At 36.7% G+C, this 17,057-nt stretch overlaps 1 protein-coding gene across 1 annotated transcript in view; it reads right to left on the bottom strand.

Moving 5' to 3' along the window:
* Nucleotides 1–17,057, bottom strand: part of LOC150083718 (AP-1 complex-associated regulatory protein-like) — a 149,489-nt gene that overhangs the window by 26,445 nt on the left and 105,987 nt on the right. Inside the window, exons 8-9 of the mRNA XM_090378582.1 lie at nucleotides 11,558–11,610; nucleotides 4,643–4,750 (exon numbers count right to left, since the gene is read on the bottom strand). Of these exons, the coding sequence (XP_090234708.1) occupies nucleotides 4,643–4,750; nucleotides 11,558–11,610 (161 nt within the window). The remainder of the gene's footprint in view (nucleotides 1–4,642; nucleotides 4,751–11,557; nucleotides 11,611–17,057) is intronic.

Raw genomic sequence — 17,057 nt, 5'->3', positions numbered from 1 at the left:
TAGTTGGTTAGACTGGTCAGACAAGATCGCCCCTTAGCAAATCCAAGCTGTCATTACATAAAAATGTATTCCCATCAAGATGATCTTGCCTTACTTCTTTAACTATAGACTCCATTATTTTCCCTGGCATAGAAATAAAACTCAGGTCTATAATTATTCACTTCACCTTCTGCACATCTCCAGCCTACGGTCAAGGATCATCTCATTACTATAACTAAAGGTTTGTTTTCCTCTTTTCCTGTTTCTTTTGACATAACTGGATAGATTCCATTGGCCAACAGATGCCACATTCACTTTTAACTGCAAGAATCTCTCTTCAAACTTCTTTCAGTTATCATAAAATAATTTCTTTAAAATCCCAGTTAAAATTAGGTATAAGATGCACTGTTTGCATGATGTTTGCGGAGCAATCGGGTACGGGACATGATACTGCCATGGGGGATGTCTTTGAGTGTGCACGATGCAAGGAGTGCAAGGAAATTAGGCGACAACTCGGCGTTGTTATGGGCCTATATGAGACCTTGAAGGACAGGGTGGATGCCCTCGAAGGAAATAAATTGAGGGGCCCATCAAGCTCTCAGCTGCCCACATCAACACCAGAGCTTGGACTTGGTCATCTTGCAACACAGAGGCAGCCCCCAAGGCAGAATGCGCTGGTCCAACAGGAACTAGTAGTTGTTGGTGACTCAATTGTCAGGGAAACGGGGAACATGCTTTGTAAAAAGGATAGGTGGAACAGGACCAGGGTATGTCTGCCAGGGGCAAAGGTTGATGACATTGTAGAGCAGATATCATCTTTTAAGGGCACAAAAGGTGATATAGTTGTACACATTGGCACTAACGATATTAAGAGTAGGAGACCAGCGGAATTGCTTAACAAGTACAGGTCACTGTTGAAAAAAAGCCGTGAAGTAGGGTTGAATTTGAAAGTGTCTGCAATTCTGCCCAGACACGATAGGAGGGAGTATATGATGAGAGCCTTGTCGATCAATTCGGCCCTGGAAAGATTGTGCAAGGCTGAAGGGATAGAATTTTTTTCAGCCTGGACTGTACTTGTTAACAGAAGAGATTGCTTCTACAGGGATGGGATACACTTAAATAGAAAGGGTGCAAGAATATTTGCTGATGCTATCGAGGCAGTGTTAGGTGGGTCGGAAAACTGCTAGCTTGGGGGGAGACAAAGACTAATGGATTAACAGTAGCCACCGGCAGAGGCGAAAGAGATTCTTGCACTGCTTCTATTGGAATGAGCAGAAGCCTGAAAAACAAGATGCAGGATATTTCAGAGACTGCTGGAAGTCATTGCGGTACAAGTAAACACATGGGTTGTGTTAGGGTAGCTAAGAATAGAAACAGGTGCATGTATACTTGCGTGTACACTAATGCTAGGAGTTTAGTAAATAAATTTGATGAATTTGAGGTATTGCTCAAAATATCAAAGGCAGATATTGTTGGGATATCAGAGACGTGGTGTCACACAGATATAAGGAATGCAGAACTGGAATTTGGGGAGTACAACGTCTACAGAAAGGATAGACAGGATAGGAAGGGAGGAGGGGTTATGCTATTAGTTAAAAAACACATAAAATCCAAGGAAGTGAAGCCAGTTGACATCGCTGGACAGTGCAGTGTTGAGTCAGTTTGGTGTGACATAAGCATAGGTAAATCAAAATTGAGAGTAGGAGTGTGCTATACGCCTAATGACTCTGATGAGTATAATAAGATGCTGTACAGGGAAATAGAATGGGCCAGTAAATCGGAGAGTCTTATAATGGGAGATTTTAATTTCCCAGATATTGACTGGAATTTGTGGGTTGGTCACTCACACACTAGCAAGGCTTTTGTGGATTTATTGGATGATTGTTTTCTACACCAGCATGTTCGGGAGGCAACTAGAGGGAGTAATACTCTTGATCTGATTATCAGTAGTGATTCTTCATGCATTAGGAATCTGCAGATAAATGAACCACTGGGTGGCAGTGATCACAGTGTGCTGAAGTGGGATTTACTCAAGGAGGTAACTACCATCAGAGGTAAAGGGAAGGGTTTTTGCTTTCGTAAAGGCGACTATGATGGTCTGAGACAGTATTTAAATTCTATACAGTGGGACCAACTGATGATGTTACCAACAGCAAATTCAAAATGGGAAGCATTCAAGGAACTAATCTTGGAAGCTACCAGGCTTTACATACCAACCAAGAAATATTGTTCAAGGTTCAGGCCTAAATGGTTGTCAGATGAACTAATGAGACATATGGCAGAGAAGAAAAATGCATGGGATACATACAAATTAATGGGTGACGTGGAAGCCTATGATAGATATAAGTTGGTCTGTAACCAAGTCACAAAGGAGATTAGGCAGGCAAAGGCAGATTATGAGAAATCCTTGGCAAAGGATGCAAAGAAAAACAGAAAAGAGTTCTTTACCTATTTAAACTCAAGAAGGAAAGGGATGAATCAGATTGGTCCACTGGATGTTGATGGTTCAACAGTTGAGGATCCAGCTCAAGTGGCTAACAATCTAAACGAGTATTTTGCATCTACATTCACACATGAGGAGTTATTCAGGAAGGGGAATGTCGTAAGTGAAGTAAACATTGGCAGTGAGCTAGATGATTTTCTAATAACTGAGAGGAAAGTGGAGGAGAAATTGTTGAGGATAAACATAAAAAAGGCACCCGGGGTGGATGGGATCTATCCAGTTATATTAAAGGAGGCAGCAAAGGAAGTAAGCAAACCCCTAGCCATAATTATGAGAGCTTCATTGGACTCAGGGGAGGTACCCATGGACTGGAGATGTGCAAATGTAACCCCAATTCACAAAGGAGGATCAAAGGCTGACACAAGTAATTATAGACCTGTTAGTTTAACTTCGGTTCCAGGAAAATTAATGGAGGCACTGGTTAAAGAAGCACTGCAGGATCATCTGGACAAGAATTCAGTTATAGCTCAGACACAGCATGGGTTTGTTAAGGGCAGGTCTTGTCTGACCAATTTGATTGGATACTATGATGTAGTCACAAAAGAACTGGATGCAGGGAATAACTTTGATATTATATATTTGGATCTTAGAAAGGCTTTTGATACTGTTGCGCATGGAAGACTGCTGCACAAATTGGAGAAGTGTGGCATTCGAGGCAAATTGCTGCTATGGATAAAGGGATGGTTGAGTGGCAGAAGACAGAGAGTGGTAATCAATGGACACTGCTCAACGTGGACTAATGTTATTAGTGGAGTTCCTCAGGGTTCAGTGTTGGGTCCATTGTTGTTTTCTGTATTTATAAATGATACTGATGATGGTGTATCAGGCTTAATGTCCAAGTTTGCAGACGATACAAAGGTTGGCAGGGTTGTTAAGGACACTACTGATACTATGCTGCTGCAACAGGATCTGGAAAGGTTGAGCAGATGGGCTGAGAGGTGGCAAATGAAGTTTAACATTGACAAATGTAAAGTACTACATATGGGAAACAGTAACCCCAGATCAACGTATCAACTCTGTGGTACTACGCTGACAGTGGTAGAGAATGAAAAGGACCTGGGGGTAATTGTGCAGGCAGATATGAAGTTCTCTGACAGTGCAGACGAGCTGCAAGAGTAGCTCATGGTGTCTTGTCAATGATATACAGGAATTTTTCTAGCAGGGACAGGGATGTGATTATTCCCTTGTATAAGGCATTGGTCAGGCACACCTTGAGTACTGTATACAGGTCTGGAGGCCTCATTTCAAGAAGGATGTAGAGCTGCTGGAACGAGTACAGAGAAGGGCAACAAGATTAGTGAATGGAACAAAGGGTTGCTCTTACGAAGAAAGGCTTAAGTTTTGCAAATTACAGAGCCTGGAGACTAGGCATTGCCGAGGTGATCTGATAGAGGTGTACAAGGCTTTGAATGGCGTGAGCATGCTCAATGCCGATGGGATTCTTCCTCTTGCTCAGAATAATCACCTGAGAGGGCATAAATTCAAATTGAGGAAGGACGGATGTCGGATAGATGTGCGGAAATTCGCCTTTAGCCAGCGGGCAGTTGGTTTGTGGAATAGACTTCCATCGCGTGTTGTTGAAGTTGATAGCCTAAACAAATTTAAGGCTCAGCTGGACAGGTATTTCGAACGAATTGAGGGGTGAAATGGGAGTAGTGGTTGTTTTTTTTTTTTTTTTTTTTGGCTGATGCTGAATAAGCTTGCTTTCTTGCATCATATGCCTCTACTAATGCTAATGCTAATTCTGGTATCCCCACTTCTAAAATTTCTTCACATATGAATGCAGATGGAAGATATTTATTCAGTTTATCAGCAATAGTTATGCCATTTATACCCTTTCCTTCTAGTGTTAACAAAAGAAAATAATTCTTTGTTACCTTTCTTTGCATTCTTAGTAAAAGTCTTCTAATAATTTGTCTGAGCAAACTTAATACTCTTAGTAACTTGATTGTAGACTAATTTATACTTACTATAGGTTTCTGTGTCTCTTGATAATTGTATTATATATATATATATATATATAATTATTAGGAGACAATAATAATGCATGGGTTGATTATATAATAGACATATAATTATCTGATGCATTTTTGTTCTCTGCTCACTAGTTTCATCAGTTCATCTGACACATTAAAAATTCTTTGAAATAACTGATCTCACCTTCTTCATTCTCCCATTCCAGTTCCAAGGAAGAAGGTGGAGTACTGTTAAATGTAAGAAGCTGCTCCCTTGATTGTGAAGTTTTTGGTCCTCCATACAGTGACTTATCTAGAGGGTTTGGGGGTAAAAAAATAAAGTTCAGAACTTAGTATAAATTCAATAATTCAAAAAAAAAAAAAAATGGTAGGTTACTATTTCTTAATATAGTTAAAGAATAGTAAAGTTAAATATATAATCATGAAATACGTCTTTTTAGAATTATCTATATGTTAATACAGAACCCGTTTTCTTGAGGTGGACATTGTGAACGACAGGCCTAACCGATTAGGCTGAAAGTGGTCTCAAATTGAAGATATTTCTTCCTAGGTCTGCAGAACAATGGAAAATATAAAAATTCTGAATAGTTTTATTTTACAGAACGGGCCAGTTTTGTCTACTAGTGCTGCCTACCTTAGCCCTGCTATGCTGCCATACTACTCTGACTGGTCGTGTTGAATGTACCGTGCAGCAAAGAAGAAACATGCATTTTTGTGCTCCTGCAAATGCATTCAGGATCGGTCTGAAATGTGCATTCAAGGATCTGAAAGATTTAATAGGTCACAGTATTGGCTTACTTAGTGAAGGGTGTGTTCATTGTCAAGCCTTACATTTTAAGTGTTGTCGTTATTTTGGTTTTTAGGAGCATTAGCAACTAAGGCCATATTGCTCCGGGAATATGCGGTGGTCATTCCCTGACCTTTCTGCATCCTCCGTATTTGGTGGTGATGGGCTCGAACCCTAGTCTAATCAAGAAGCGTGTGCTATGCACTGCTGCTCCTTCCCACCTGGTTACGGAGGCGCCTACATTTTAAGTGTGAAAAAGTCGAGGATCATTTTATTTTATCGTGGAATATGGCAATTTCAGAAGAATTGATCAATGGTATGAGACATAGTCAAAGTTATGCACCAGAATTGTTTGGATCTTGAAATAATAACAGGAGAAGCTAAAGGAAAACGGGTATTCTTATAGTGTGTAGATTTGACTCCATCTGATTCGACTTTGCCATTCTCATTTAAGAGATGGCAGTTTCCTATTCGGTTAGCTTTTGCATTGCCTATAAATAAAAGTCAAGGGCAAACGTTTGACAGAGTCGGAATTTCACTTACTAATGTATTTAGTCACATGGAATGTCTTGGGCCAGATCATTCAAGCATGTTAAGATAAGGTTACCAGAAGGGTACAAGAATACAAAAATGTTTGTTTTCAAAGAAGTATTATAGAGACAATACATTTTGTATGTGTGAAATTGTTACGCAACATGCACATTTTGAATAATCGGAAAGATGGTGAAACAAAAGAAAATTTATGTTTCCTCAGATACAAGAAACGAGAAAGGATTCGACGTGCACTGGCTTACCAGCTCACGGCAAAATACAGATTACATTTCTTTAGTACAGCTAGAGAAAAAATGCTATCAATTGTGAAATTTTCGCAATGGCTACAGTTAGTATAGTTTAATAAGTAAAGGCCAAAAGATGCAAGGAAGCTAGGCTTTTGCTTCATAAAAAAAAACAAACCCTTGTATATACAATCCATATTCCTCTTGTCATACTCTTCCCACTGCCCCTTAAACCCCACTAGCCAGTCAACTTCAACCACCCACGAAGGCAGTTTAATGTAGTGGTCGACAACAGTGACCAAATGCAATTTTCTGGGGGTTCAATCTATTTTTCCTCAACCATTTATGCTCCCTAGATTTTGTGTCCTGTTTCAATGTAAAAATCTCACATGAAATTAATTCAATCTGTTCCTTTTCTCAGTGCTTATACACCCCACCACTCAGCCCACCCCCAAATGCTTTACTTCCAAGTTCTGTAACCCACATCTTCATAGTCTCTCCTCATAGGTAACATCATTCACAATATATCTTCTGTTAGTGAGGATAAAGTCAATTTCATTAGTTGTTAATCCATTTGGACTCTTCCATGTCCACTTTCTGTTCATCCTTTTCTTGAAAAAAGTGTTCATTACTGACAATCCTTGAGATTCTGCAAATTCCACAAGTCTTTCGCATCTTTCATTTCTTTCACCAATTCCAAAATTTCCTATAGTTCCCCTTTCTGTGCTGTTTTGTCTTTTTCCAACCTTAGCATTGAAGTCGCCCATAATAATAGTGTAGTGGGTTTTCTGTTCATCTAGAAGATTCTTAATTTCAGCGTACATTTCTTCAACCTCTTCATCATCATGGCCCGATGTTGGTGCATAAATCATTATAATCTTTAGCTTGTACCTCTTAGAAATCTTGAGTATTAGTCTTGACACCCTTGGTGATGTACTTTTGAATTCCAAAATGTTGTTTTTCAAACCTGTTGATTTACAAGGTACCAATTCCCACATTTAGCCTATAGCAACATGATGTCTCAAGCAAAAACTGATGTTATGTGATAACAAAATTATTATTATACAGGGAAATACAGTCAAGCCATTTGAAAAAAAGGAAGGTGAAAAAAAAAAAAAAAAATAACATGAAACAAGACAATAGCCCAATCTTTAAATAGTTGGCTGTTTTAACAAAATGCATGATAGTTTCAGCTCTAAATTGAATTATTTGTTGAGCTAGCTGATAAACTGGTATCAACCACAGATTCCTCAAGTTAAGAAGAGCCTATGTGAAATTGGTTGATTGTGATTTGTTGGTTGTACTGTATGGATGCTGTTGCAGAATAAGCTGTAAATAATGTTGGATCCAGTGGAAGAATTAAATCACCATTAACCAAAATCCAAATGCAAGGACAACATGAAGGAACACCACAATGTTTTATGTGAAGGACTATTGTTGTTGTGTTGTTATTTGGTTTTTAGGAGCATTAGCAACTAAGGCCATATTGCTCCAGGATATGCAATGGTCATTCCCTGACCTTTCTGCATCCTCCGTATTTGGAAGGACTATTATAGGAACATGAGATGCATCCCTATTATATTCATTTAGCCCATGCACTGCTATTAAGAGCCTATCTGTATACTACTACAGCAGGCCACCGTTATAATGCGGTTCGCTTTACACTGATTCACTATAACACGGTTTGCTTTACGCTGATTTGCTATAATGCTCTTTTACAGATTGGATTTTTCGCATATTTAACGAAATCGTTTCATTTGATGGAGTCGATAGCTTGAAAATGAATAGCAAAACAGCATTAAAACGTTTCCCACGCCCACTTGAGAAATTTTCCACGCTCAGTGAAATTTTCTCGCACACTAATTTAATTGCAGTACAGTGACTTGTTACGTAGTTCCGAGATCAACATTTTAAAAAATAATCAAGTATATTGCTTGTAATATTTGCGTTATGTGTATTTATCTGAAGTCTAGTCATTACTCATTACTCGGTACAGTATTAGACATCGTGCGTGACGGAAAGTTTAGTTGAACATTGTATCGTAATTAATGCAACCAACGCAGTTAAATTTTCAAAGAGTTAATAATGGCCAATAAGAATGAAAAAGCAACAACGTCTGGGCGCAGTATGAAGACTATAAATGTAAGAAAAATACTGAATTTGAAAATTAAATTAGACGTTTTGAAGCGAATCAATTCTGGTCAACGACAAGCAGATGTGTGCCATAATTTAGGACTTGCAAGTTAACTGTAAGAACAATTATAAAAAAAATAAAGTAATTTTAGCAGCGGGAAAGATAGCTGTTCCACTGCAAGCAACTAGGGCTAGGCTGGCTATTAGGATTGAAATGGAAAGACGTAAACTAATTTTACTGAAGATAATATCCAATGCAGTAATCATATCCAATTCAGTTAAGTTAAATATTATAAAAAAAAAGAAAAAAAAAAAAAAAAGAGAGAGAGATTAGCCAATATGATTATCTGAAGAAAACTCACAAAAAAAAAAAAAAAAAAAAAAATGTGGAACCGTTTAAAACTGGTAAGGGCTGGTTGAATAGATTTAAAATCCAGGGAGAAGCCGCAAGTGCAGATCAAGGAGCCGAAACTTTCAAAAAAGAACTTGTTAAATTTATTGAAGAAGGGTATTATGTGTTATACTTCTCAACATGTTTTTAACATAGATGAAGCAGGACTTTTTTTGAAAACGAATGCCTAAAAGAAGTTTCATATTGAAAGAAGAAAAAACAACATGCCAGGTTTCAAAGTGGCAAAGGATCGGTTGACTTTATTATTGGGTGGTAACGCTGCGGAGGATTTAAAATTAATATCCCTTTTAGTTTATTTGGAAGAGGGCCAAAGTTCAACCCAAAATCGACACATTTTTTATGATTAAATTCATCAATTTAAATTTAATCAATTAAAATCAATTTAGATCAATTAAATTCATGATTTTAATTGGAATTTTAAGTTTAATTTTGATAAGTAAGTAGTTACCACATAAATATATACATATGTAATGCAGAATATTTTATATGTACAATATTTGAATATTAAATATTTTGACCGACATTTGTACATCTTTTCACTACCATTTATTATTGATTAGGAAATATCCTATGGCACCGATAGCAAATCACAAATACATATTACCTTATGGGAATGCGGCGCTTGCTTAGCGCTCTGTTTTTCTGGAACGAATTATCAGTGTTAAGCAGGGGTCACCTGTATTACAGATGTATGAAGATGATAATATGTTCCTAAACGAAAGAACCTGTGGATGGATAAAACCCTTTACAAGAAATATATTTCATAACATCCACATATTTAGAGAGGAATTACATGCTTTTGTGATCATGACACTCCAGAGAAATTGACTGGCTGATCATCAGATTTGAATCCTACTGATTTTTATCTTTGTGTACAATGCTGAAGTAGGCACGTCAGGAACTTTACGGCAGTGTATTCAGGATGCTGTTAAAAATATGCAACAGATTTTGGAGCATGTACAATCCACATTTTTACAATGTAAAAATGATTGCTTCAAAACAGCAGTCACATTGAATATTTATCACAAAATATGAGTTTCTGCTAACACCTTCGCAACCATTCTGCAGACTAAATGCATTTTATGCATTTAGTCTGCAAATAATGCCTGCCAATTTATGCTATAAATCAGCATTATGTTTTTTAAATAAATTTTATTTTTTGAATTTAAGTCAAAATCATGGTTCTTTACATCTTTTCTTCTAAATTATACTATTTTTCAAAATAACTTCAAGAACATTCATTTTATTGTCAGGAACCTGCTGTAAAATTTTATAATATTCAATTCTGAATTGCTTTGTCAAACTGGGCTACTACTCAACTCAACAACAGTCACTATCAGGTTATATTCATTAAATGTTGATGAAAAGAGAACCCAAATACCACAAAGTCATTTCACTTGAGATGTGTCACAAAATGGAGATGTACACGTGTTAAGAGCAGTACAGTAGTTCCTGGACTTACATGAATTTGTAGATATGAGGTTGTGGAAATAGGTTTTTTTTTTATTTTCACAACACCCACATATTTTTTGTGGATGTTGTGAAACAATTTAGGTACTTCGACTTTTACAGTCATTAGCACACATATACACACAGATTACATGTACATACACATGTATACTTCATAATATGGTACTATGTCAAGCTCAATAAATGATGTTAGTTTTCTGATACACTGATGTATGGGCCAAAGTGCACCACTTGGAGCTTAACAGATGGCATTCCTGGTTAAGCTGATGCACAGCTGATAGCATCAATGCTATAAGTTGTGAAAGTTGTGTCTTGTTAGTGAATCTATGTAGTGCTCATCAAAAACAAAATAAAATTTTCCTAAACATGTCTGAGAAACGTAAAAGTGGTGAGAATGTTCACAGTGGTAAGAAGAGGTGCATTATAACTATGGAGACTAAAGACTAAATTATTAAACTACACAAAGAAAGTAATAAGTTCGTAGACATTGCACATGCTTACAAAATAAATGAATTGACTGTTAGAACTATTTAAAAGATAAAGTTCAAACTATGCAACATTCAATTTCTTAACGTTTTCTTTTCATAAGTAGTATTTAGCTTTAACTATCCTCTGAAACAAACAAATATGTCAAACATATATCATATTTTTAAGCAGTACTCAACTTATGTGGTTTTTTCAACTTACATGGAAACCTTCGGAATGAATTAACAGCTTAAGCTGAGGACTTATTGCAGTTGCCATGTTTCAACTTCCTGTATATTCGAGTTATCCAGACTGCTGATCATAAAAAAAAAGGCTATTTGTGTCCCTTGTATTTTCCCTGACATGACGTTACTTACAGAAAGAAGCCATCACTTCAGCTAACCCTATTATATGATTAGATCAAACCGATAGTTCACCGAATTTGGTTATCTATTTATTAAAGTAAATTTTTTTAATCCATTATCCCCCAGTTACCCAACAATGCAATGCTACTTAATTAATCAGAATGCACTGCACAGCTGCCATGGGATTGAATGCATTATGATAATTTTGTCTGCTGTCCAGGTGTTTCCAGTGCAGGTGATGTTTGTTTACTTTAAATTCAACTCAAAGCAACTATAAGCTAGTACAGAAAAAAGTGTCTTTTGTCTGTAGGTTAAAAATTACACAAATAAATTTATTTAATTATTATTATGTTAATAGTATATTTATGTTTATAATACTTAAGATATGTTGAGTTTAATTTAATTAAATCTTCTTAAATTTTTTTTTCATTCTTCTTAATAGCATTCATGAAAAAAACAGGTTAAAGGTGGCAAAAAAAAAAAAAAAGCAAGCAAGCACAGTACATTAAATGTGAAAACATTGACAAAACATGAAAAACAGCAGTCCCCCACCCCCAAAAAAAGGGAGATAGTCCGCTTATCATCGGCTAGTGTCTTAGAAAGTGCTAACTGTATATGATGTGAGCCTGTACTGTTTTAAATAACACTATTAATACTTTTATAATGAGGGAAAAAAAAACAGTGTTCTCACCTTGTTCATTCGAGTTTCTTTTCCAATGTGCAGACACATATTCTCCTCCAGCTCTAAAATTAATATATCATCGAATTAATTATTATTTAACTCTTGACAGTTCCAAAAGATAATTAAAATTATTAAATTTAATCAAAATTAAAGAGTAGATTAAAAAATTAAAATCAAACTGTTAACATATAATCTATCTTCCTTTGCCAAAACGATCCACATCCTCAGAAAAAAAAAAAAAAAACATTGTTTCAAATGGATACCAGCAAAAGCAAATAAAACTTTCAGAGAGATTAAGAAGTCCTTGAAAGTGACAACTGAATCAGTGGAAACAGCTTGACAGCATGCATCCTGAGAATCACTAGCAGTGACGGCATGCCAAACATACAGTTTTAGAATGTGGAACTGATATTGCTATTGCGCAAAGTATTTACTCTAAACAACCAAAATTATCATTTGGTTTGGGTTATTTTATTTGTTATTTGGTTTTTTTTTTAGGAGCATTAGCAACTAAGGCCATGTTGCTCCGGTGGGGTGGTCATTCCCTGACCTTTCCGCATCCTCCGTATTTGGTGGTGATGGGCTCAAACCCCGGTCTAATCAAGAAGCGTGTGCTACGGCTGTGTGTACTGCTGCTTCTCACCTGACTACGGAGGCGCCAGTTTGGGTTATTTAGAGTAAATGGCAAATCAACTAAAATGAAAGTTATCAAAAAAAATACATTTTCTGTTTGGTTTATAAATTGAATGTACTCTTAGGCTGGGTTTTAGGGGGGTGAATCATATACTATTTTGAGGGGGGGGAACACAGTCCCAAATAATAAAAAAAAAACTATAGGGAATTCCTCACTGAGAAAATTTAACTTCTATCTGTTTTCTAAATGGGTGGTGGTATTTATTGTGCTGCTATGGGGCCCACTAAATGTATGTTACTTTTTGTTGATGATTGGGATTAACTCACGTGCCAAAGGTCTGATAACTTTCACACACAACAGAACGTTATATGATCCCACAGCTTGAAGCTTTCTGCACTATGCTGTGAACAAACTTCCATCTGTCATTGTGGAAGTTGATAGCTTAAATAAATTCAAACAGAAATGGGACAAACTTTTAGAGTGAATTGATGTGTAAAATGGGATTTTTTTTTTTTTTTTTTTTTTTTTTTTTGCTGTTGCTGTACAAGCTTGCTTTCTTGGATCATATGCCTCTACTAATCGTAATGCTAATTTCAGATCTGACTGTTTTGTTACAAAACCTTACTGGTGAATAATATTACAGCAGCTTTTTCTTTACAGGAAATGACAGTAGTTTTAGTGCCTGCATATTCATGTGAGAAAGAAGCTACATCTCTCTTCCTTACATTATTAGCAGACCACATCTGTTTCATATCGCACTATCTCTAGCACATTATTTTTGATTACTCACAACTCACCTTCAGGGTTCACAATTACTTCAATACAGGTGAACCCCGCTTAATGCTGATAATTCATTCTGGAAAAACAGAGCGCTAAGTGAATCCACGCTAATTCCCATAAGGTAACATGTATTTGTGAGCTGCGGTCAGTGCCATAGGATATTTCTTAAGCAATAATAAACGGTAGTGAAAAGATGTACAAATGTCGGACAAAATATTTAATATTCAAATATTTGTACATATAAAATATTCTGCATTACATACGGATATTATGTGGCAACTACTTACGTATCAAAATTAAACTCAAAATTCATTCCAATTAAAATCATGAATTTAATTGATCTAAATTGATTTTAATTGATTTAATTTAACTTATGAATTTAATCATGAAAAATGTGTCGATTTGGGAAATCGAAATTGAATTTTGACCCTCTTTCTGGTAAACTAAAAGGGGTTTTAATTTAAAATCCCCCACAGCATGACCACCCAACCGATCCTTCGCCGCTTTGAAACCTGGCATGTTTTTTTCTTCTTTCAATATGAAACTTCTTTTAGGCATTCGTTTTCAAAACAAGTCCTGCTTCATCTATGTTAAAAACTTGTTGAGAAGTATAACACATAATACCCTTCTTCAATAATTTTAACAAGTTCTTTTTTGATAGTTTCGGCTCCTTTATTTGCACTTGTGGCTTCTCCCTGGATTTTAAATCTATTCAACCAGCCCTTACTAGTTTTAAATGGTTCCGTATTTTTTTAGGTCAGTTTTCTTCAGATCATCATATAGGCTAATCTCTCTCTCTTTTTATAATATTTAACTTAACTGAATTCTGCATTGGATATTTATTATCTTCAATAAAATTAAAGTCTCTCCATTTTAATCCTAATAGCCGGCCTAGTCCTAGTTGCCTGCAGTGGAACAGCTGTCTTTCCCGCTACTAAAATTAATTCTTTATTTTTTTAAAAATTGGTCTTACAGTTAAACTTGCTAGTCCTAAATTATGTGGCACATTCGCTTGTCGTTGACCGGAATCGATTTGCTTCAAAAACGTCTAATTTAATTTTCGAATTCAGGTCTTTTTCTTACATTTATAGTCTTTGTACTGCCTCCAGACGTTGTTGCTTTTTCATTCTTATCCGCCATTATTAACTCTTCAAAAATGTAACTGCGTTGGTTGCATTAATTATGATACAATGTTCGAGTAAACTGTCTGTTACGCGTAATGACTAGACTTCGGATAAATGCATATAACAAGCAATATACTTGATCATTTTTTTTTTAAATGTTGATCTCAGAACTATGTAACAAGCTACCCTACTGCAATTAAATTAGCATGCGAGAAAATTTCACTGAGCATGGGAAAATTTCTCAAGTTGGCATGGGAAACGTTTTAATGCTGTTTTGCTATTCATTTTCAAGCTACTGACTCCATAAAATGAAACGATTTTGTTAAATATGCCAAAAATGCAATCCGTAAACGAGCGTTATAGCGATTTGTGACAGCGTTATAGTCAGATATGGGTTATAATATAAGAACAGCGTTATAGCAAATCAGCGTAAAGCGAACTGCGTTATAATGAAGGCCTGCTGTATACTCAGACTGTTGGCATTCGAGGTGAGCGGACACGCTTAGACAGGGCTCCTCAGTTAAGTGGTTTACTTTTGGATAGTGCTTTTAAATATTTGATTTATTTAGATATTGTTGGATTATTTTGTTAAAGGTTTTCCTGTAACTGTTTGATTTTAATAATATTATAGATATAATTTTTTAAAGTTACTTTCATTGATATTTATTTAATTTTATAATGGTAGTTACGAGATCTGCCTTAAACACGTCACAGGGTATCGTGACTCACACGGAAATAGCTGATGGCGATTTACGGGTGAGTAATGATTTAATCCGATGTGGAACCTGTGGAATGTTTTCCAAGGTCGACCTGGTGACTAATCCTACCTCACCTGGGGATTCTTTTCTTTGTGATTGATGTAAGGAGTGCACCGATCTTAAATTACAATTTGGTGCACTGATGGAACAATTTGAGTCGCTGAAAAAACGAGTGCTTGCCCTCGAAAATAATGCATCTGGGAGCTCGTCAGGGACTCAAAACTCCAGCAATCTATCAAGTGATGCACACCCGATTCGAGCCTCAAAACAGAAAAACCAAGTGCAAACTACTCTGGTTAAAAAGGACATTGTTTTATTAGGAGACTCCATTGTCAGGGAAACGGGGAATATGTCTGCTGGGGGCAACTAGCGATGATGTCACCAACAGATTGTCAGATTTTAAAGGGGATAAAGAAAATATTATTATTCATGTAGGGACAAATGATATTAAACGTACACGATCTGACGATTTGCTGGAAAAATACAGGACCACGCTGAGGAAATGTCACGAGCTAGGCCATAATGTCTACGTGTCTGCAATTTTGCCCAGACACGATAGGAGGGATTATATGTTAAGAGCCTTGTGGATTAACTCAAGACTTGAAGGAATCTGCAAGGCTTTAGGGGGTAAATTTCTATCAGCATGGCCCACACTTGTAAGTAGAAGGAATTTGTTTTGTAGAGACGGGATACACTTAAACAAAGGTGGTGCAAAAGTTTTTGCCAGTATTATTGAGGATACCTTAAAGGTTCAGGGAAACTGCTAGTTAGGGGGGATGTGGGTAATACTGACACGCGTTTATCTGATAATATTGGTCAAAGTAACTCTTGCACATACCTTAAGAGTTCTTATCTGTTACCCCAACTGGACGTATTATCTAGATGTTCTGGGGGCAGAAACGTTTCATGTGAGCGGGTAGCTAACATCAGGGAAGAGAGCCTAAAAAACTTCAAGGGTTGTGTTAGGGTTGTTAAATATACAAGAACAGTAAATCTTAATTGTTTATACAGTAAAGTTAGAAGTGTCATCAATAAAATGAGCGAATTCGAACTGCTGGTTAAAACAAGTAACGCGGACATAACAGGGCTTACAGAGACGTGGTGCCACCCGGAAATTGGGAATGATGAGTTTCAGTACGGCTTGTATAATGTATTTAGGAAGGATAGGTTAGATAGAAGGGGTGGTGGGGTAATGCTTCTTATCAGAAGCAGCCTGAGTGCGATGATAGCTTTCCCGGATTCAGACATTTCACATGCTAGTATAGAGTCTGCATAGTGTAAGATAGTTGGAAACAAAGGTATAATGTGAGTAGGAGTAATCTACAGACCAGGTGATTGTGAAGATTATGACAAAAGCCTCTACATGCAAATGGAATGGGCAAGTAAGCCTCAATGCCTTATTATGGGTGATTTCAATTTGCCTCTAATTGATTGGAGTAAATGGGAAGGAAACTCGACATGGGAAGGAAATGGGAAGGAAACTCGACATTTTTAAATCAACTAGATGACTGTTATTTGTATCAACATGTCAGGGAAAGTACTAGAGAAAAGAATATCCTAGACCTCATCATCATCACACATGGCAAAGGCAGTTTATGAGAAATCACTAGCAAACAGAGCAAAGAGGGGGGGATAAAGAATTCTTCACATATATAAATGACAAGAAGAGCAGGACAAACCAGATCGGACCTTTACGTAAGGGAAAGGAGATAGTACTAAATACACCAGCTGCCGTTGCAGATGAACTCAACAGTTATTTTGCATCGATATTTACAAATGAAAAGCCTTTTGTGGCAATGGGAAATTGTGGGAGCAAAGTTAAAAAAGATGTAATTAATGATATTGAAATTTCGCAAGATTATTTAATGAAAAAAACTTTCGAGCCTACAGACCAGTAAGGCTCCTGGAGTTGATGGAATATACCCTATAATCTTAAGAGAGGCGGCAAGCGAGTGCATTGAACCATTGAGGTTAATTATGCAAGCATCACTAGACTCTGGGGAGATTTCCTTGGATTGGAAAAGTGCAAATGTATCTCCCATACATAAGGGTGGCTCTAAAAGTGAAGTTGGAAATTATCGACCTGTCAGTCTGACTTCAGTAGTAGGGAAAATCATGGAGGCAATGATCAAGGGTGGAATTCGGGATCATTTGGATCGAATTGAAATTCTCAAGGCTACTCAGCATGGTTTTGTAAAGGGAAAATCATGTTT

The sequence above is a fragment of the Mastigoproctus giganteus genome, chromosome 7 (genome assembly GCF_048544385.1).
Source record: "Mastigoproctus giganteus isolate SK-2022 chromosome 7, ASM4854438v1, whole genome shotgun sequence".
NCBI classification, from domain to species: Eukaryota; Metazoa; Arthropoda; class Arachnida; order Uropygi; family Thelyphonidae; genus Mastigoproctus; species Mastigoproctus giganteus.
Note: the sequence above shows the minus strand (reverse complement) of the source record. Positions and strands in the feature narration are given on the sequence as shown.